Raw genomic sequence first — 22,023 nt, 5'->3', positions numbered from 1 at the left:
CAGCGACCTCAAATACCCTGGAGTACCAAGTATTACAAAAATCGAGTGACTTTTTGGCTTTTGGTCGGCCATATTGAATCCGCCATTTTGAATTTTGTACTTTCGATTTCAAATACCCTGAAGTACCGAGTTTTACGAAAATCGAGGGACTTTTTGGCTTTTGGTCGGCCATATTGGATCCACCATTCTGAATTATCAAATTTTAAGACCAGATTCGTAATTGGCAATCCAAGAAATCTCCCAATAAGAAATTTTATACGGGGTAATCGACCCTCTTGCGGGCATGGGTAAGACTTGAGATAAATATCTAAAAAAAATTGGAGAAATATTTTTGAATTATTTGAAACCGATTTAGGGGTGGTCCGGTAAAAATTCAAAAATGTATAACTTACACATATATACATGTATATATGTATACAATTGCAGACTTTACGAGAAGGTTGTGAAAAAAATTGTTCAAAACTAGAAACGTTTTGACTAATTAATCCATAATTTTGAATACGTTAAATTTACACAATAAACAATTGTTGTCTTTTCAGCATATTATCCAATAACTGCAACATTTCACAATGATTACTAAATTAAACCCATATTCATAAATAACAATTTTAACCATAACAATGATCGCACCATCGAAAATAACAACAACAGGACATCGGCGATGGTGACAATAACAACGCACACAACAATAACAAACCAGGCACATGTATGAATACCGGATATCTCCATGACGCCTATTGACGTCAGTTCTGAGTCCGGTATTGCGTATTACAGCGACGGCATAGGAGGATTAATGGGGAGGGGAAGCGTAATATTCGAGATGCATTCTACACATCGTAACGATATTACTACCACAAATGTATTTGTTAAATGCAAGTTTTTGTGAGTACAACGTCATAAATCCCAAAGTCGTTTACCCGCGTGAGTTCAAAGAAAAATCTCTCATACTATTATATCGTATGTCTGAAATCTACAGTCAATTTTAAGGTCAGAGGTGTTTGAAACGATCTTTTTTGTCCGCTGCTTTTGTGACGTTGTTATTCGATAAACCCAACCTAACCTCGCACTTTTATTCCAGCCTGGAAATCCCGGATTTCTACACTATTTCGTAGAAAAATACTATGTAATGACGTCACAATACGTTGCGACGAAGATATCTCGTCTATTTGAAAAGAAAAATATCATTTGAAAAAATTTCATTGACAAACTTAGTACGAGTCTTACTTTCAAAATTGAAGTCAAACTGAAAAGGGAAAATGAAAATAAAAATAACGATATTGATACTTATATGTATTTTTACATAATATTAAATTTCTGTATACAACTGAAAAATGTTCAAAACACCGAGTGCGCATAATAATTTTCGCATCGACGATGATATAATAAATATTAGTCGTGCACGCGTGTATGTAATAGTTAGAAGAATAGTAGTATACATCGTTTTGAAGGCTGAAAAAGTGACGTTCCACGCCGTCACGTATAGGTACTTATGTACATGTAACATGATTGTATGTGAACGGCTTGTACTTGTACAGTAGAGAGCCTCACAAACACTGTACCCATACGTATACATATTTACAGACACATATTGATTCACACGGTTCATGAGTATGTGTTGTGTATAGTAAATGACGATTTCCGTATGTCAGACGTATTAAGTGTGTATTGGTGACATAAAAAGAGCGAGAAGTGGATGACGATGGAAGGCAAAACGGAGGCAAAGGTCGCCCAATGCGGCACGGCAGCAAAGATTTCCTATTTTCTCGGTAGAGGCATGACAGAGTGCGGATTTATTACGCGATATCACACCTACACCTACATAATGCCTGATAAATAGTTCCGTATTGCGTAAACCAGAAGAATGCGCACGTGAATCCTGCGTAGCTGCGTCATACATTAAACCAGTGCCGAAGGCGTAATCGTCGATGCCCTGCTGCATCGTGACATTAATGTAACACATAACCTCATTCCAAACGTTCCTATCTTACCGACTGATTCCACAAATTGGATTTTACCCTTTTTCTTCTCCTGGGAAAGAAAATCTTTCCAAACTTTGAGAAATTATAGGGTGCGTGATCCTGCTTGAGTAATCACGGAGTACAGTTTCGAGAATTACTGAAGAATTGAAAAAAAAAGACACGAGCTTCGCCTATTTTCTAACCCGCCATAACCTCAAAGCGATTGATAATACGCTGCAAATAGATTTGTAATGTTTCGAAATCAATACATGAAGCTACTTCAATATTCGGGAGGTAAGGAATAAAAAATGTGAAATACCATTTGCCGAATTTGTCGTTAAAACAACAAAATTCCAGCATAAGTGTTTCTGATCTCTTCGACCGCTGTCTCGATCTTTTCTTTTGTATATCTTACACAATACGTTAAAAAAGAAAAAAGTGGCATGAATAATAATAATAAATGTAAAAAAGAACCGTGAGGCAGGTCAGTCCATCAGATGTTCGGATCCCTTTAGATCCGAGGTGGGTAGATATAACAGAGTTCCATATATATAACGACAATCGAGTATTTATACAGTATGCACTGCCTTATATATTATTATAGGCTGTATGGGCTTTGCGTGTGAATTCAGACCATCACTCAACCGGGAAACGCTTAGTTCGGTCAGATTAGGTTAGGTTAGGTTAGGTTAGGTTAGGTTAGGTTCGAATGGTCAGAATTCAACGCACTGAGTATGGCTGCCTGCATACGTCTCAGGTATTTAATACGGATGATACATATGTGATACGATGCTCGTTTATTTGCTGAACGAGCCAGCCACGTCATTGTTACCGTACATACTGAACAAGATGCCGTTGCCAAACGTCAAGTCACACAAGGCGAGTGAATTTATCTGTACCTTTATCTGAACCTCTATTCAGAGGTGTCAAGACTCATAATGTATGGTGGGGCATTTCGGATGAAAGAAACGTTTTTTTGTTTGTTTTTGTTCCCACCAGAAAAGCTTGTACGAAGAAAAAAGAAATTGTAATCCTCGCAGGTTGATCCCGGAAGCATTTATTGTTAGTAGAGAGTGGAATTCTTTACAAATATGTCACTTGAGTGAAATTCGTTCGAAAGTTATACAATTAATCTCAGATAATTAATTATACAATATTCATCTTTAAATGCTTTTAGCAACAACAACAAACAGTCATAAAACGGATATTACGAGAATAATTGGGTCAATTAGGTATCGAGATCTTACTTAATGGGGGTGGAGAAGAATCAGGGCAATATGGCGGCGCACGAGTTAATCAGCTGATCGTTTCCGGCTGATTTGACAAATATCACGGCACAGAGAACATCGTCCAAGCTGTTGGACTTCTGTTTTGTAACATTGAGTTGATTCAGCGTGGCATATACTACGAAAAAAAACAATTTTATTATAAATACGACGGCTATGGCAGTTAGTACGATATACTGTCTGCCGGAAGATGGCGTATTTCGCAGTGCCACCATAACAGCGTAGTACCTTGTATTCAAATCGTTTCGAACGATTTTTTTCTTGATCTATCAAAGGAAAGCAAATAACATTTACAAAAATGGAATATATGTTCCAAAAATCTGCTCTGAAAGAATTTTCCCGGCACCTTCTTAATAGTAACGATACGGTAAAGGCTTCGTAAGTAATTGCAGATAGCTCGATCTCCTTGCTGGAAATCTTCAACGCAATCAACCTGCACCCTGCGTATTATACATATCACAGCAGACACTGGCATAGGTAGACAGGTAAGTATAAAATAAGAAATTTGAAAGCCGGAGGAGAAAGTGGTAAGTTGATGGTCACGTGGTATCGACGACGTAGATTGAGCAGTACTCAGCTCACGGGTAATAAACTAACGGAGCGTATCGGGCGAATCGAAACGCTCACTCGCTGCCCGATCGATCGATCGAACGATTTTATTTGCACTTCCAATTGGCAAATATCGAGATACATAAAGGCCGTATTGTATCGAATCGACGAGTCGTAAGAAAAATAATACAAAAAATGAATCCATCGTGTAAAAGATTTCATAACGAAAAGTGCAAAAAAAAGAAGTTTTTGAAAATTCTTCGAAGTATGTTGCAAAAAGATGGAATAACAAAAAAAGTTTCGAATATGAATTACTCAAAAACCGTTGCATGAGTGGGTAAATTTTTTTTTACATTTTAGAGGCGCTGATATCACAAAAAAAAAAAAAATATTTCAAACAGATTAAAAATTCTGAGGTGAAAACTAGTCGTAGCGGCATGGCATGTCTCACATGTGTGTAATATAATATTTAAAATTCTTGAATTATTCAGGTGGAAAAATAGCACGCAAATTCTACACTATTCAAAAGAACCAACAATATTTGATCAAGTGCGTTTAGATTGGAACTCGGAATTGATTTACGTCACAATATTAATAAATAAATAGATGTAAAAAAGAATTGCTTGCTTTCTTATATGACATGAACCTCGAGAACGAAGGACTGAATTCATCCTCAATACCACACACGCATAGATTCGAAGAATCCGTTTTTGAAGGTTTATCGCCAATTTCAAATAGGTATTGAGATATATATATATACGTACTATTATCTACATATACATATAGCGCAGACATCTGCTGGCATTGAGCTGGAGGACATGCCGCAATTGAATCGACAGTAAATTTTTCAGTGACAGTATAACAAGCAATTAAAACGCGCACAACTCGACATTAAGCTGACGTATTACAACTACACCTATATATTATTATAGATATGGGGAATTCCATGCGAATCCAACCAACGTCTGATCTCAATATTTTTGATTTTGTTCAAAATTTTTGTTGCAATTGTTAGATTTTTCTTCAACTGGTTAATTACTTATAAGTACTGGGAGTGATATTGAAAAGGACCTTTTTTAAAAATCTCAAAAATGATGGGCCGATTTTTTTCTAGTTTTTTTTAGCACTTTCAATTTTTTCAATCCACTGAAACATTGTGTAAACGGTCTGAAAATTCCTAAAAAAATTCTCATAACTTCTATTTTTTACTTAGAACATTTCGAGACCGATATCATGATGAAGTTGATAAAAAAAAAGTTGAATGTGTAAAAATACAGCCAAAAATCGCTCCATAATGTAACCGGTCTAATAATGTTCGAAGTGAATAATAGAAATTTTGAAAATTTTCAAAAACGACCTTTTTAAAACAATTTTTGATATTTTCAAATAATCAAGTAGCCGAATAAAAAATCTGAAAAAATTCAAGATACTGTTTCAGAGTTGGCATAATTTTTTGGTGTAACTTGGGTTGATTCTCATGTCAGCAAGATTGGTAAGATTTTCAAAAAAAAAAACCCCTGTGCAATAAAAAATAGGGTAAAATCCAGATTTAACCCGTGAATTAAGTAGTGTGCATTCTGAATTTACTCCACTTGGCAAGAAATCCTGATGACGATGCGTTTAACAGTGTTATAAACTTGTGCAAAAATATCGTGCGTGCTTTTTTTAGCACTTCATGCATTTCAGGGTTTACTTTTGTTCGTTCTCTTTGTTAGTCTTGAATTTGTTTTATTCACCTGTAGTAGCAACAGCAGCAGCAGCGGCAGATTACTCACAATCAGATTGCGTTTTGCGCACGTGCACTGCTGACCACCTGCAGGGTTCACCTTACATCTATAACACCGCCTTTCCGAGATTTAAATACAACGATTAAACCCATACGCCTTTGTCGTTCAAACAAGGCAGTTTCCTCCGTTCTTGAATCATACATATAAGGTGCATACGCAAACTGAACAATAGCAATATTATTTTTCCTTATTTTCTTTGTATTTGACAGCAGAATATTACATAGCATTGCTTTTCAGAGAGGCCCAAAAAAAAAAAAAAAAAAAAAAAAACAAGTATTCCCAACATTTTATAGAAACGATAAAATATAGTGAAAATCACAGATTTATTGAAAAACAGATGTTTGTCATTGTTTTTTTCGTCACATATGTTACACGTGTTTACTTGGAAACCCAAAAACAAAGGAAGAACAAAAAAAAAAAAAAAAACAATTATTTACAATTTTCAAACGGTTGAAGGTGAAAACATTTAACATAATCGACATTTAGGTGTAAAATATTTTTCAAGAGTTATATTTCAAAGATGTAAAATGTGGGTGTAAAGTCGAATAATTCCGTTGTTTTGTTTTTTTTTTTGTTAATTTTTTTTTTTTCCCCTTTCTCCGTTACTTCAGCAATTCAACAGGAAATTGAACGGAAAAAGAACCAATCAACGTACGGGGCTTCCTCAGAACAAGTAACGAGAAAAATAAGGAGAGAGAAAGAGAAAGAGAGAGAGAGAGAGAGAATAATTGAGGTCCTTAACCTGCAGCCATATATTATTTACATACATATGTATACATATACATTGTCTATATACGTACGTACGTATTATATAATTTATAAAAGTGTATCTATTCTTGGCATGGCCACAGCAATCCTAATTTTTTTTTTATTTTCATACTGTTGCCATTTTTTTTTCTTCTTCTTCTTCTTCTTCTTCTTCACTATTTCAAAGCGCGACTGAAAAACCTGACAAATTGAACATAGAAGTAATTTATACTAATGCACTTTTATTATTTTGTTAATCATTTGTAGCATCTTTTTTTTTTTTTTTTTTTCTTTTTTTTCTTACACCTTACGACTGTCAGTTGCCGCAAGTGAGCGCGCAATTGGGTCAAGAGAGACTGTTTTGAAGTAATTAACCTAAACGTTTTCGAACGATGCCTGCGATGGTTTCCTTGAAAGTTGGTATATTTTAAACGCGATTCCATTCGCCATTGGCTTCAAAAATACTCAATTTTATATTCACTGAATTTTCCTGAAGAATCCGGGTCAAATGCATATGTACCATGATAATAAAACAATATAAATGAATTGAAGGAAGATATTGACATTGGAAAAAAAAGAAACATAATAATGATAACGATGATAATAATAATGAAAAATTCTCTCGCGTTCCAATTTAATGTAGTAGCTATAAGCTCAAACACGGTACCAAACATGTCCCTGTGTGTTCACAAATATTGATAAAACTGTGAAAAAGTAAAGTTTGGCAAACCGAAGTACGAGTAGTTGAATATGTATAACTGCTTAAATAATAATAATAGGATATAAAATTCCATGGTTGGTTGGTTGGTTTATCCGGGTTCGTCGAGAGTTTTCAAATCTCTAAATCCTAATCTCCCTGTACCAAAATACCACAAATTAATGGCTTTCGGTCATGCATATAATCGATTTAATAAAATCGTAACTTGATGATTCCTTGTGATATTTCCAATATTCAAAAAATCTTTAAAATAAATATTATTGCAAATTTTTCTTACTCTCTTAAAAAGATCCTTTTAAACTCCGACATCCCTAAAAAACAAACAAACAAAAACAAAAACAAAAACCAAAAAAATATGCATATTATATTCTTTCGTAATCGATTTCACGTCCGAACCGCCTTGAATCGCAGAAAAAAAGAACGATGATCACATTTATGTAATTCGAATACGGAAAGCCGTATCATAGAGAGACTATATGGCAACAGCTGCATCAGCGGCGAAATGACTGGAGGAACCAATGCCCATAATGGTCGAGCTATAATGCAACAGCTGCTTCAGAAGTTGAAATTACGCTTACTCCTTCTGACATGTCGCTCATATAGGTATGTAGGTATATACATATACATATACAGAAGTATACGCATGCCTATGCATACATATTGTATTCATCGCGAAAACTGTGTCACTATGTCACCGTGTCAGCGCAACCAGTGACGTCACTGTAGGCCAACCGGAGGCGAAATATATTTATGTATAAACGCACGCGCACACACACACACACATACACATTCAGTCATCACATATGCTTGTATAATAATGTACGGATTGCTATTCGTTACCATATATACAACATGTGCATATGTGGGAACATACATGTATGGTGTGTATGTGTGTACACACACTTAGGCGTGACGTCGTTCGTTTTTTTCGTATTGTCATCGCATGTATAAAACTGTTCGTTCAGGTTCTCCTTTCTTGCATTGCGTATAATATAAGATGATATAGTCAGGAATGTCATCGAGTATGAAATAGGATGGGAAGAACGTTGCTGACGGTTATGGGGGCTAGTGACAAATCGATGATCGATTACGAGGTTTAAATAAGCCGAAATTAAACATCGAAAGAAGGAAATGACGCAGAGCAGAAATATTAAAGTTCAGAGGTTCTGATGAAGATTATATTTAAGTGAATCGTTTCATGTTTTATATTGAAAAATAAAACTTGAAGTTGGGTGTTAAAAAGTGGAAGGTTTTTACACAAAAATGCTGCAAGGATATAATGGTACATAGAATTTAAAAAAATCGTTAATTAATACAGAATCCGTAGACTTGAGAAATGTAGAGAATTTTGTTATCTATTCACTTTGATAGAGTCTGCTGTTCTAACTTTTCTTTTTTAATATACTGCTACGTATAAGAAGAAATCCTTTTAACGAAGCTCAATACCATTACATTAACTTTCGACTTTTACTTAACTATCAACCTTGATTTTATCATTGTTTCATTTCAAGAATTCTTTCACTTGACTGTACCTCTGATATATTCGCTATACTCACATTTATATCGCACTCACGGACGTCTTTGAAGAATCGTGATTCATCTCATTAGATTGTGAACTTGATTCTAACAAATCTGTATAATATCACCGTTACTTTTTCTTCTCTCTTTTCCTTCTACACCTCGTAGTACAACGCAGTTTAAAGCAGAAGCATGTGTCGCGACGCGATCTGCGTTGCGAGAATCCGGTGCCTTTCCCTCAGCTTATGTATGCCGTGTGTGCGTACATACATACATACATACATATATATATAAATAAATGTGGGTTTTTCAAGATTATGTGTACATATAACATAAGCTCGACTGTATAAAGTTAATTTCGACATTTTCTAATATACAGTCGGATCCCGGAATAAGCGCGTCTAGGCCCGCAAGCGTAAGAATTTTTCACGTCTCTCTGCTTTGTTTCTCTGTTTCTCTTTTTATTTTGATGCGCAACCTCCTCAATAAGCTGTGCGCTCTACTATAGTGCTCGTCACTGTGTTAATCTTCAAAGTGTAATAAGTATATTAACATTAATAAAATAGTGATAAATATATATTTATTCTTTACAAGTTTCTGATAAAAATTGTCGTTCAAAAAAATATGGATTTTTCTTCAACTCTCGGAAATCGTAAGTATACAAGTAAACACCATCGAATTACGTTATGCACGTGCGGATTGCATTGAGTAAAAAAGATGGCGGATGTTGAAGCGTGGATATAATGATAAAAAGTTTGTAGTATAGGTTATGTACGCGGCATGCGTGTATATCGTGAGCGAAAGTGTCTACATTCTAATCGAAAGTAAATTTCTGGTGAAACTGCGCAGAGCGCTGTGCTCGGAGAGCGCAGTGAGTATTACAATATAAGTGAGGACCGGTTTGCATTCTGGGTTGCGACCCACTTCGCGTTGTTATTTGGGTCGGTGCCGTTCTCGTTCTTTCGTTATTTCGTTCCGCAGTCCGCAGGCCCAATCTACACGCGCGCTTATACTCCACGCCGTACGGCATAACCTCAAATTACGTCGCTACGCGTTTTACATACATACGTACGTACGTAGGTATGTTATATACATGAATACCGCTCATTTATTCATACCTAACTAACCTAGGCCCCGTTGCAGTTGAGGTGAAATTCATCTGTTCCTCTCTCTTTCGTTATGTATCCTGTCTTCTTATCCGCCATTCGAGCTTTATCTATATATCTATCCATTCATCTCTCTCGCAAAGATTCATCCGATATATGTTATCCAAGAACTGTGTAAAAATGATTTGTTTCTATCGAATAATACACGTGTAGGTATATATTGGTATATAAATTTCTAAAGTATGTAAATAAATGTAGTAAAATTTATATATGAATTTAAGTATGCTATGTACATTACATAAGAAAGTGGCTAAACCAAAGAAAGTATTAAGGAAAGAATTGAAAAAGTATATTTTCCCTTCTCTCGATTATTTATGCCGAAACTTGTTGATATTTTTTTTTTATAATGAAAAAAAGACGTATGTAGTAGGTATGACTCTGGATCATGAATTCTGCTCAAACTTCTGAAACGCTCAGTTGGTCTAAAATATGGAAGCTTTGATATCTAGTTTCATCTACTAGATATCTCTCCATTCTCGATTCCGGTTATAATCGATTATATCAGCGGTTCAACGAGTGAAATTCGATAGTAAAGAAGATCTGTGACATATTTTTGTCTGAAATACTAATTTTCATTGTGTGATTATTCTCATGAAGAAATATATTACCTTCGAGGAATGGCAAAAAAAAAACTGCCAATTTTCGATTACCTTGACCTATTGCTTTCAAGAAAAAGAGAAATTATTCAGTTGTTGGTAGCATCCGTGAAGCATCATATTTTTTTTTCATGTTGGATAATAATAGTAATAAGATCTCGATCCGAATAGTGTATATTAGGGTGGCGCAAAAAAACCGACTATTTTTTTTTTTTTTTTTGAGTCTCGTGTGACAAAATGTTATTTTTTGATCTTTTAACAGCCCACTCCAAAGGACAGTTCAAAAAAAAAAAAAATTTTAAGAGGTCGCTCCACATTTTTTAAAACGTCAAAAACCGATTTCTTTTTTTTTTTTTTTCAATTTTTTTTTTTCTCGTTACGGTATAATTTCATAGACAAAAAAAAAATAAGTTTCCGAAAGTTTCAGTTCAAAATTTGAATTTTGAAAGGTCGCTAATAATTTTTTTCAATATTTTGGTGCATTTCTTTAGATCTTTTCGTGCGACCTTTTAATATTCATATTAAAATTTCATACATTTTTTTTCTTTAATTTAGTAAGAAAGAATCGATAACAATACACCACGATATGAATCAAAAATCAAACAAAATACTGAAAATATAATTTTTTTCATTTAATTTTTTTGACGATTTTTTACTTTTTTTGAAAATTTGTAGCGACCTCTTAAAACTTTATTTTGAGCTGTCCTTTGGAGAGGGCCCTTAAAACATCAAAAACTAACATTTTGTCACACGAGACTCAAAAAAAAAAAAAAAATTGTCGGTTTTTTTGCGCCACCCTAGTGTGTATATATATACAATGATGATAAATATATTGTAAGTATCAGCGTAATAGATTAAACCTTTCGATCGATCGATCAAAATTAAAACGATAAACAAATCGAAATTAATAATAATAGGAGGAAAGAAAGTTTATGAGATAAACTTGCGACATACGATAATTTCACCTCCGTTATAATGCAATTAAGTCTAAAAAAAAGGTTGTTTTTTTTCTTTTCCTTCATCAATCTGGTAGCATTATTTCGAACTTATTCATTATACCTATATAATGCACTTGCGCTCAAGTTATGATGCAATCGACGCAATGACCTTGCACCGGCTGTGAAGACCTTCTGAGCCGCACGGTTCGCGATTTACGATCAACGATTTATACGGCTTATACGTATTATACATACGGCTTACGGTTTACGACCCGGAAGAACAAACCGGCGATACAAAGGCGTGGTGGTGTGTGTGCAGGAAGGTAGCTTTGGTTGCACGTTTCGGAACCGTTACATCTGCATCGTAGAGTGTTTTTCAGGTGCCTCGAGTGACGGTATAATTATAATAATTACGCACGCAAGTTATTGTTTTTATTTTGTATTTTATTTTTTTATTTTCTTTTTCTTCTTCAACTCGAAATTTCGCGAAACATAATCATATATATATATCTGTTTAATTGTAATTTGCAACAACAGCATAAATCGTCTGTGGTTTTACAGCAGGAATTGCCAAGGCATGACCTGGATTCGTACGGCAATAGGCAGCAGCATGCACCCCGGCCTCCTTCTGCCAACGACGCATGCGCAATACCGATTCTAATTCCTTTGTCTTAGACAAATTCTTGTGACATAGTGCGAGAAGAGACAGACGTTGTGTTTTCTCACTGTTAAATCGACGTTATCGTCGTATAATATAAGAAAACCACCGCAAAAAAAATAAGAGAAACAACACAACCGCAGGACGATAAATAAGAAATTTCCATTTTTTTCGTTATTATCGTCGACCTGTAGTGACCGTAGCTTATATACATATACATATATATGTTTGTATGAATGTGTATACATATGTATATTGCACTATTTTACTGCACGTGCGGACTAACGAAGGACAAAATGCTCATTGTGCAAACTTGTTCCCACTAATCATACAACTTGATGCCTCGTATTCAATATATATATGTATAATATAAATATATATATTTTTTATACGGTATAACAATGTTTAGAAATACTTTATTGAATAATATTTTCTTCTCACCGTTGCAGAAATTCACCTGATGAAAAGATTCTATATTACAACACAGAAACGTTCTTGGAGTAAATAAATTGTCCAAAGATCCATTATTATGGAATTTCTTTCTTCTTAACTTGCACATATCATTCGATTCCTTGAATAAATTAATTTTACATAAAAATTCGTTATATTATGTATATAATGTAGCATCAAAGAAACTGAATGGAATTATCGTGGGCGGAGAAGTGAACCTGTTACCTAGTCTGAAAAGAAAAACTTTGATTATAGAGAAGGCAGTAGCAACACTGACGATATAACAACAGTAACAATAACTGTGGTTTAGAAATATTTATTCTGTATGCAGTCGCTGCAATCTATCTCTCTCTCTCTCTCTCTCTCTCTCTCTCTCTCTCTCTTTCTTTCGGTTTGTAAGGTACAAAGTTATACACGTCACGTACGTACATGCGTACCTATATACAATTATTACACTATACGTGTATGTATTGTATATCTATATATGTATATATAATATGTGTATACATGCGTTACACCGAGGCAAGGAGATGGTGCTGCACGTGCCGTCGCATAGCAGTTCGTTACGACACACGCCTATGTATATACATATATAGTATGTGTGTATGTATGTATGTGTGTGTATATGACGTACGAATATGGCTGCATGTGTAGATGCAATGCCTTGAGCGGGCCGAAGCCGAACGCAATGGCAACGAAGAGGGAGAAAAGGGGGGAGGAAGGCACGTGCACTTCGACTCCCTCCGACTCGATAGCATAATAAAGGTTAAGGTACAAGGCACCAGATACTGTAACCGATCGACGTTGCCTTAGCTTGCGAGATAAATTTCATTCCATTTCGTTCCGATTACCTTCTATCTGGATGTTAAGGAAATTAGGTAGTACTTATGGTCAACGCATGCGTGTGTGTTGGTATAAATCGAAGGTCCGGTTTCGACTGACTTCGTGAATCAGTGTTGCCAGATGACTAAATCAGCTTTTCTCCGAGTCTGCCAACCTTTTTTTCTAAATTCTCCTAAATTGAAAATAAAAATCCCCTAGATTTTTTCCTAATAAACCGGCGGGTACGGATGGCATTATGAATAGGTATAAAATGCGGTCGAGGTATTGCCGCATTCATTGTCGCAGCAAAGATCGAAACGAGCATCGAAACACGTCGAATCAAACAAATTCATAAATTTCTCTAGAATGATATTAATTCTGATCGAAAATCTATTTCAACTAATAAGGCAATGCGTGATTTCAAAGCTTATAAGGTCAAAATAAAAATCCCTGAAGGTTCTTTCCCCCTAAATTTTCCCCTAGACGCTTAAAAACCCCCTAAATCTAGGGGAAAAACCCCTGATCTGGCAACACTGTCAGACATGAATAGACGATGGGATGTTCGAAGCCCCATAGTTGGCTGGCTTCGATGTCAACGGACCGATATCCTGCTGCATTTTCGATCCAAACCAAACGATGAGTGTAAAGTTAGAATCACCTGATCTACTTTTCAGAATTTGATTAATATTGATATTTACATTCTTTTTTCTTCTCTGGCGAGTTTGCAATCATATTTTTTACACATACTTATAACAACTTCAAGTTCACCACTGAATCTTGTTTGCCTCTTTTCCGTTTGCTTATGTTTACTTCTTTTACAACAGATGCAAATTATCGTGCATATCTTCAAAGTAATTGCTAATTTTCGAATATTGAATACAAAATGAGGAAAAAAAAAAAAAAAAAAAAAAACCAAAGAAACCACCAGATTTTCCCGATTTTTCTCAAGTCCAGTGGAGAGTGATTAATTGTAAATACCGGAGTTCTTGACTCACGGTACGTAGAATATGAACTGCTACATGTGTGCGTACGTATAATGAGCAGCAGCTACTCGAGAGTTCTATCTGACAGCGAGACAACACGTCATCTCTAATCGCGGGGTCGTGAAGGGAAGACTGATACGCAGTAGTAGCAGCATCACCTTCTGACGTCAAAGGTTTTAATTTCAATAATATTACACACGTTCGTACATCGAAATGTATTTTTTTCCAAGTCGAGTGTTTCGTAAGCATCAAAATATTTTTAATTTTTTAATAAATCGGAAGTCATTCGACTTGTTTTGCTCAAAATCTAATCAAATCTTAGTTTAATGAAGGTAAATTAAATGACAGATCTGTATGTATACCGATTAAACTGTTCTCGAGTCATCGGTGAACAAGCAGTTTGAGTTATCGTTTAATCCAACCAAATTACATTCTCAAAAATACGTGAAGAGCAGCTGAAAAAATTTTGCTCAAAATTTGTTTGGTTCTGAATTGAATCAAACTGAATCGAAATTCAAGAATAAAAATTTATATTATCCGTAAGAACCGAGTTCTGATGCGCATGATTTTTCGCAAATAAATCCGGAAAAGCCAAAACGAGAATCTGTACTTGCAACTATTAAACTCAAGAGTACAGTCCGTTCCGCGACAGGACATTAGACTGCACCTTGAGTAAGGCTCATCCAATAAGGACTGCACGTGTGCCGATCGCACAGGACTTCCTGGAGTGACGTCACCGTCCCCGATAACCAACTATAGGAATGTCGCGAATGCAGCAGCTTGCATCGCGGCTTTATGCGTTTAAGGCTCGCAGTGCGACTCTGGCTATTCCCACGCATGACGCGGATCGTAGCCTCGGATAATAATAAATGAAGCCGTTTTGAAGCAGAGAAAATTACAAGTTGAGAACAGCCAAGATCCAAGCGTATATATATGACATTTTTTTTCTACTCCTGAAGGAAAAAATCTCTTCAAATTTTGGGAAATGGTGAATTTTATTGAAACAAGTGAAATTCACGGTCTGAGGTAATGGCGTGCAATTATTGGGTATAAGCTGAATTCCATATTTTGCTGCATATTTCCAACAACATGGCGAATTTTTTCCAGTCTTAAGACAGAAGCGATTATAATAACCGTCATTTCTCATGGTTTGAAGATATTTGAAAAAAGTGTGAAAATACGTTCTCCTGACTCCCGTCGGTAAGACGAGAACAGTCCAACATCATCTTGAGACGATATATTATTGTTGTCATTATTCTCATTATTATCAACATAATATTTTGAACGTAATTCCTACCTAATGTGAAATGTGAACCTAATGTGATTAAAAAGGTGAAGAATAGTGTTAAAAATTTCTTGTTCTTTTCCTTCGTTCCATAAATCAAGTTTTAATATAACAATGGAATAGCAAATTTGTAAGATTTTCCCATACATAACAATATGTTGAGAAAGACGCAAAAAAAAAAAAAAAAAAAAAAAAAGACATACAATAAAATGCAAAAATCACTTAATAATTGAGATACGGATGACTTTGGATTGTATCCGTAAGATATTATAAAACCGCATAACTTGAAAGTACAGTATAAGCATAATAAATATGAATACCGTTGTGTAGATCAGCGTTGCGGGAAAGTTTCTTTTTGAAACACTCCTCACAATCGTACCGCGTAAGGATATGGATTTATGTACATATACATATATCTATGTACACATACGTTATACGATGTGGCCAACTATGTAAGTGCTTACTTACACACACACACACACACACACACACATTTAAGTAGACGCGGAGCTGAGTAGCTTAGACACACGCGACGTTGCGCCGTCACCCTGCAGCTGCAGCTGGGCTCATGTTCTAGTTCTAAGCCACCTACTCTCACTTTTGCTCGATGTCTGACCTATGCCGACTTGTCCTAGTTGCGGCCCAGGAAAGCAAGTAGATACTCTCAGAGATATTAAGAGGTTCAATATAATAATTGCCAACAGGTTACACGCCAGGCTTCCTTTCTCTTCTCCCATCCGCTGTGAAATCCGACGCTAATGAATCGAGGGAACAATTTCTTTGCTTTGCATACATATATATTTCATTCAATAAAATATCCCCCCTTTTTCCAACTAAAAATAAATTTCAATTCTACCGATCGCCTGGTTTTTCCAATTAGCATTTTCATAATAAGCATAAATATATGTAGACAAAGAAATCACGGTTTATATCATGAGCCAATTTAATAATTACACCAATAATAACAATAATAATTGTTCAACGTTTTGTTGCAACGGTATACATTCATATTACAACGTTTAATCCGCAACTAGAAATAATCCTTGTCGTTTTTCCCAGTGTGCCTACAGAGAACCAATGCAATTGATACACGTGTGGGTATATGCATATATATATATATATGTATGTGTGTGTAAACTTACGACACGCAGGAGACCTACAGAGTGTAGGTGGCTGCCACTTTGAGATCGCATGGTGGCTCGAATACTCGTGCAGCGATTCTTACGCAAATTAAACTCGTAGGCGGAAAATTACGATCCAGCTGTTGCACTCGCTGGGCACGCGAAGATAAACGATGATAATTGATTTAAAATTCACTAACACATGACTATGCTACATATATATATATATATATACATAATACATTTTCAACTCTGCAGGACACGCTGTATAAAAAAATCGAAATTATGCCCGTGCCAAATTCATTCTACATTTGCATCTCGATGAATTCGAATAATATCCCTATTTTTTATTATTTTTTTTTTTTTTCAGCTGAACCAATTTCCAGCTACGATGTTACCGACCGAGCCGCACAGTTTTTTCACAATTTTAGAGGTAAATATTGGACGAAAACATCGCAGTGAGGGGTATCGTTTGACCGGTCACGAAATCTGAAATCGTTGTAATTTCTCTAGAAAAGGATAATAAATAAAAAAAAAAGAATGCAAAATGACTCGGTCGGTAAGGGACGTGCAGGTCGGACAAATGAAGGTTGGTTGAATTTTCAGCGCTCAATTATGAAGAGAGTGCAGACCACTGTGACCATGCAGGCTAGTGGCCGACAGATAGGATCGCGACCGGTGACGTCACGCTTCCGCGCCTGCGCGCATCCCGTGTTTACGACGGTGCGCGGTGGTAGCAGCAAGGAAAGCCGGCCGGCCGGTTTTCGAGTTCGATAAACACATGCGTTGAGTGTGTATGCGGCGTATGTAACACATGCATACTACTGTTATACTATCTTTAGATCGAGCGTGCGCAACATATTTTCTCGGGTTGCAAATTCTACCATCAATAATACTCTATGATAACCGACACCACACGACTGCGTCCGCTTGTTTCACTTATCTCGCGCATCCTTCTTTTGTTTATGATGATATCGTCGTTAGTGTTTTCAACCTTCCCATTCCTGATGCCTTATCAAGCACCGAGTCTTTGGCTTACACTATCTGGCCTCTAGACTCTAATAATAATGATAATTGTTTTTTCTTATCAATCATATCGTACAATAAGAAAATGTTTCGTATTGATTGAATAAAGTATAATAGTTATCAACGTTTGAAAATAGTTTTCACAATTGGGAAAATTTTTCATACGCCAAACAATTATTTAACTTGTCATTGTTGGTAATCAATTGACCGGGGTTTCCGTTGGACAGGAAACAAAATAGACTGCAAGACTAAGATGAGTAACAATTTAAAAAAAAGATGCTTATGATCAGTTGTTTTTAATTTATACCGTGGGGAATGATATTCAATTTAAATGAAATAATGTTGTCCTTATATTGTAATTCTCAAGGCCTTAAGAAGACAACGTCAGATCTTCCTGTTTCGCTGGCGGATTTGGAAAACGGTACCTACTTTTGGATTTTTTTTTTTTTCTCTCAATCAATGAAATACACATCAAACTTTGGAAAAATATAATATCCAATCGCGCTTGCGTGGTCGCTAAGACAAGTTTGCAAAATTGATAATAAAACATGTGATTGAGTTGTCCAAAACTAAACTCCATAACCTAAAATCGAGTGAAGTAATTAGCTGCAGATACATTAAAAATCGTTTTAGGTAAATGTCACTTATAAATTTTCAGAATTTCAGAAAGACAATGACAAAAGCACGAACGTCAACCATGTATGCTATAAAATTATCCAAATTTCTGAAAGATTTTATCGCTAAAAAGCAGAAAACGGTGTAAAATACGACTTGCCGGATTGGTCGGTAAAACAGGAATTTCGGACATCCCTTGAAGGTGAAAAGTGTTTGATCGAGTAATGTACAGTGCGATATATAATGGCAGCAGCGGTGTCGGCGGCCCTTGGCTCTCGGTTGACGATGAGTCCCGTTCAGCGACCCCCGCGCAAGTTTAGCGGGCGTTCAACCGCGTTTTCAACTACTCGTATAACCCGATGCGGCGCGTCGACCTGAGTCGCATCGTCCTTCTGATCCATAGGTAGACCGTATAGGTATATAGAATAAAAGCCCCGGGTCTGCCTCAAAAAATTGTGGACTCTTTTTGCGCAGCAGTCTAGCCGGCCGGTCACTTTTTGCAATAATCTCAACAACCTCTGGTTGTTCAATGGCCACAGTAGTACCTGCGCGTTAGCTTGGAGGGGAGGCGATGCTTGAATATTTAAACTTGACGAAAGTTTTTGGAATACACCTCAACGTAGTAACGAAATAGATTTTGCTTCTGGCATTCGAATATTCAGAAAATAATAAAATGGCGTGGGTTTTAATGGAAATGGATTAAAATTTACAAAGAGGAGCTTGAATTTTATGTCGGTAGGATGTTGAATAACGACAAATGTATGCAGATTCTAATTATTTTTTTCTATATATGTATAATAATTGCCACTCTGCAATATCGATAAATAGTTATGAGTGCAGGAAAAAAAAATTCTATTCTATTACCCCGTTGAAAGAGTAAAACAAAAGTCTCTAGACGTTCACCGTCATTGTTAATATTATTGTTATTGTTATGACGTGGTTATTATCATCAACATGTCGAATTTTTTACTTCGATCTGATGTACTATTTGAATGTTTGATTTGGCAGAAAAATCCTAATGTAAGAATTTCGAGCACGAGAAACGTGTTTGATTGTAATGAAAAAATTTCAACCACTGATCATTTTTACATAAAATCTATAAAGGACGGAAATTTTTTTTTAAATACCTTCGTAAACCGTAACGATCTAAATACCTACTAAAAAATTCCTAATTTTAACAATCTCATTGTCTTTGTTCCCTAAATGAAAGAAAACCTCACTTTTTTTCTTCATCCAGTTGTAACTTGTTATAGTCATTATACCTACAAATATATAATCATTGTATACTGTCATGCAAATTCAACTTTGCTTGTGAAGAGAAGTGTTATTACTGTATGTAGTGTGAATAGTAAATTACCCTTCACGAATGTGTGTAATGTAATTTAGTGTGTACTATATATATATATATATACGTAGTACCCAATACAAAACAAATGAAAAATGAAACCTTTTTAACAATTTACGGCTTGCCAATTATTTAAGAATAATAAACTCTGTGTTTCTACCCTTAACTTTCATAAATCTAAGGTCAGGCTTTTTTATAAACACTTCCTGACTTAAATGAAATAGATCTCAAATAGTTTTGTTTATGTTTACAATATTCATAGCTCGCTGCAGTGGAAATGCTTTTATTAGCTTAGTATCAACGTCAAAACGAGGTAATGATGATTGAGTGAGCGCTCTGAGTATATTATGAGAGACGTAATATTTAATTTGACTCAACAACTAACTATTATCGATATTAATAATAATGAGATCGAAGGTCAACATCATACAGTTTTTTGCCCTACAAATTTCGAGTATGTGTTCATAATTCCTTATAGTTTCCATAATTTCGCTATAAGCGTGATTATTATACTCCGTGGAAGTATTGGTGTAATCAGACGAATATCTTAAATAACTATGTTGGACTTTTTCGAATTTAGTCTTTTCAAGATAAAGTATATAATATATGTAGCTGAGTGAATAGTAGTTGTAGTCATGGTAGTAGGTAATGATGATAAGCATAGTAACAAAAACAACAACAAAAATGACGATGACGTAGCATATAAACATGCAGCAACATTAGCTCGAGTCCATCTCGTCACACGCATGGTTCAAGGCTCTTTTTCCACCCACGGGTAATTTGGAGAAGAGAGACCTGCGGGTCGTGAACATCGCCGTGGCATTCATTCTATTCGCTTCGTTACGCAGACATAGAACAGCGCGCAAAAATAATTCAATCGCGCTTCATAATAATATGCTGTTTTATATATACCTATATCAGCAAGTACAATTTGCCATTTCCAATTCGTTGACACTTGCACTTTTTGCCTATTTTATACCTGCATCATAAAGTTATAGTGTCACCTGACGACACTCGTCAGATTTTTATCCCGACGTACAGATTGCTCTTAACGGTCATATATATGGACACTGCTTACCTATATTGTACACAACCAACATGCATAATTACAAACTGCATCGGAGAAAATTATTTTCGAATACTGTGAGAAAGTTTCTACAAATTTGTTCTCGCAATATGAATTTCCGCCAGGTTTTACTATTTGTCTGCAAAATGTTTTACGAATTCTAATAATTCCCAGTAATTTGAAGACAGATTCTTATAGGAGAATTGATATCGAAGGCCTGAATACCTACGCAAAATATTAATATTTCTATGAAACATTGTATCGTTGAAAAACGGTCAGTATGTTCTGTAGTTTGCGAGAATTCCGAATATCACAAAAAAAATCAACAGGTCATCAACTTTATTAGACAGATATGTGAGATCGAAGGAGCTTTTGTTTCAAAGAGTTCTGGATGTCCCGTTTTGAAGGCTTATCAAAATGCTATAAGCACACCAAGCTAGCAAAAGATTCCTATTCAAGTCGTTATTTAGGCGAATAACCTTGTTCACGAAACTCTACTCTAAAACTTGATTATTATCACTATTGAAAAAGGGGTGTGTTTTGTACGATGCTTTTTCAGGGATCCAAAAAATATGAGCCTAAGCAATTGATCAGGTAGCTTATGAAGCAGTAGGACACACATAATGCATTCAACACGCAAGAGGTCCCCGCCAAGACTTTAAACAACATGACTTAATCACGAAATTTAATTTTCGTGACCTCGTTCCTAAAGTGTATTGAATAGATGCCCCCATTTCACGGGTCGCGCATGCGTTGAAACTATCCATAATTCTCCCCTCGATCACTCTTCCCGCTCTCTATTTCTCTCTCGTTTTATCTCCTTGATAGCGATTGACGAGACGAAAGATTCATTTGCAACGAGTGTGCAATGCCCTCGTTGTCTGTCCGTATCGTCGAGTCGGTTGCACTAGCCAGGAAATGCGCACACTCGTGAGTTTCAAAAACGAGTATGAATTTCGTACTACCGGATCCTAACCTAATCTCAAATTGAAAGTAAGCCGAATCCGTTCGATCTGAATGAACATAGGTATCTGGCAAAGCAAGCAAACGTGAAACCACTAGCGAATAGAATAGAAAAATACACATGTTTGCACGATGTGTACAATTCTGTATTTACCGACAGAGTAATGTTTCTCGGTATACTTATTCTGACGTAAGCTTTGCGCGATAATAGTACCGCAATATATCATCGGACTACAAATAACTCACAGAATGGTGAGGAATGTCGAATACCATTGCCCGAAAATGGGAACACAGCATAAATGCATGCGTAGCGCGACATTGACTCGGTCGGTAAGATATGACTGACTTCAAATGGCCCGTGACGCGTGGCGGGGGGGGATGAGCGGGAAAGCATGGCGAAGTTGACTCGAGTATTTGGAGGCATAA

The 22,023-nt window shown here is 35.9% G+C and overlaps 1 protein-coding gene across 2 annotated transcripts in view; it reads right to left on the bottom strand.

Annotated features, from left to right (window-relative positions):
* The window catches only part of LOC124404848 (zinc finger protein 395), an 84,581-nt gene that overhangs the window by 55,567 nt on the left and 6,991 nt on the right, over positions 1-22,023 (bottom strand). Inside the window, exon 1 of one of the 2 annotated variants that reach the window (XM_046879298.1) lies at positions 548-677. The exons of the other annotated variant lie outside the window; for it this stretch is intronic. Within the exon in view, the coding sequence (XP_046735254.1) occupies positions 548-616 (69 nt within the window). The 5' untranslated portion in view covers positions 617-677. Of the gene's footprint in view, positions 1-547; positions 678-22,023 lie in introns of those variants that run through there. 2 annotated transcript variants of the gene reach the window in all.

The sequence above is a fragment of the Diprion similis genome, chromosome 3 (assembly GCF_021155765.1).
Source record: "Diprion similis isolate iyDipSimi1 chromosome 3, iyDipSimi1.1, whole genome shotgun sequence".
NCBI lineage: Eukaryota > Metazoa > Arthropoda > Insecta > Hymenoptera > Diprionidae > Diprion > Diprion similis.
This window is presented reverse-complemented; position numbering and strand designations above follow the sequence as displayed.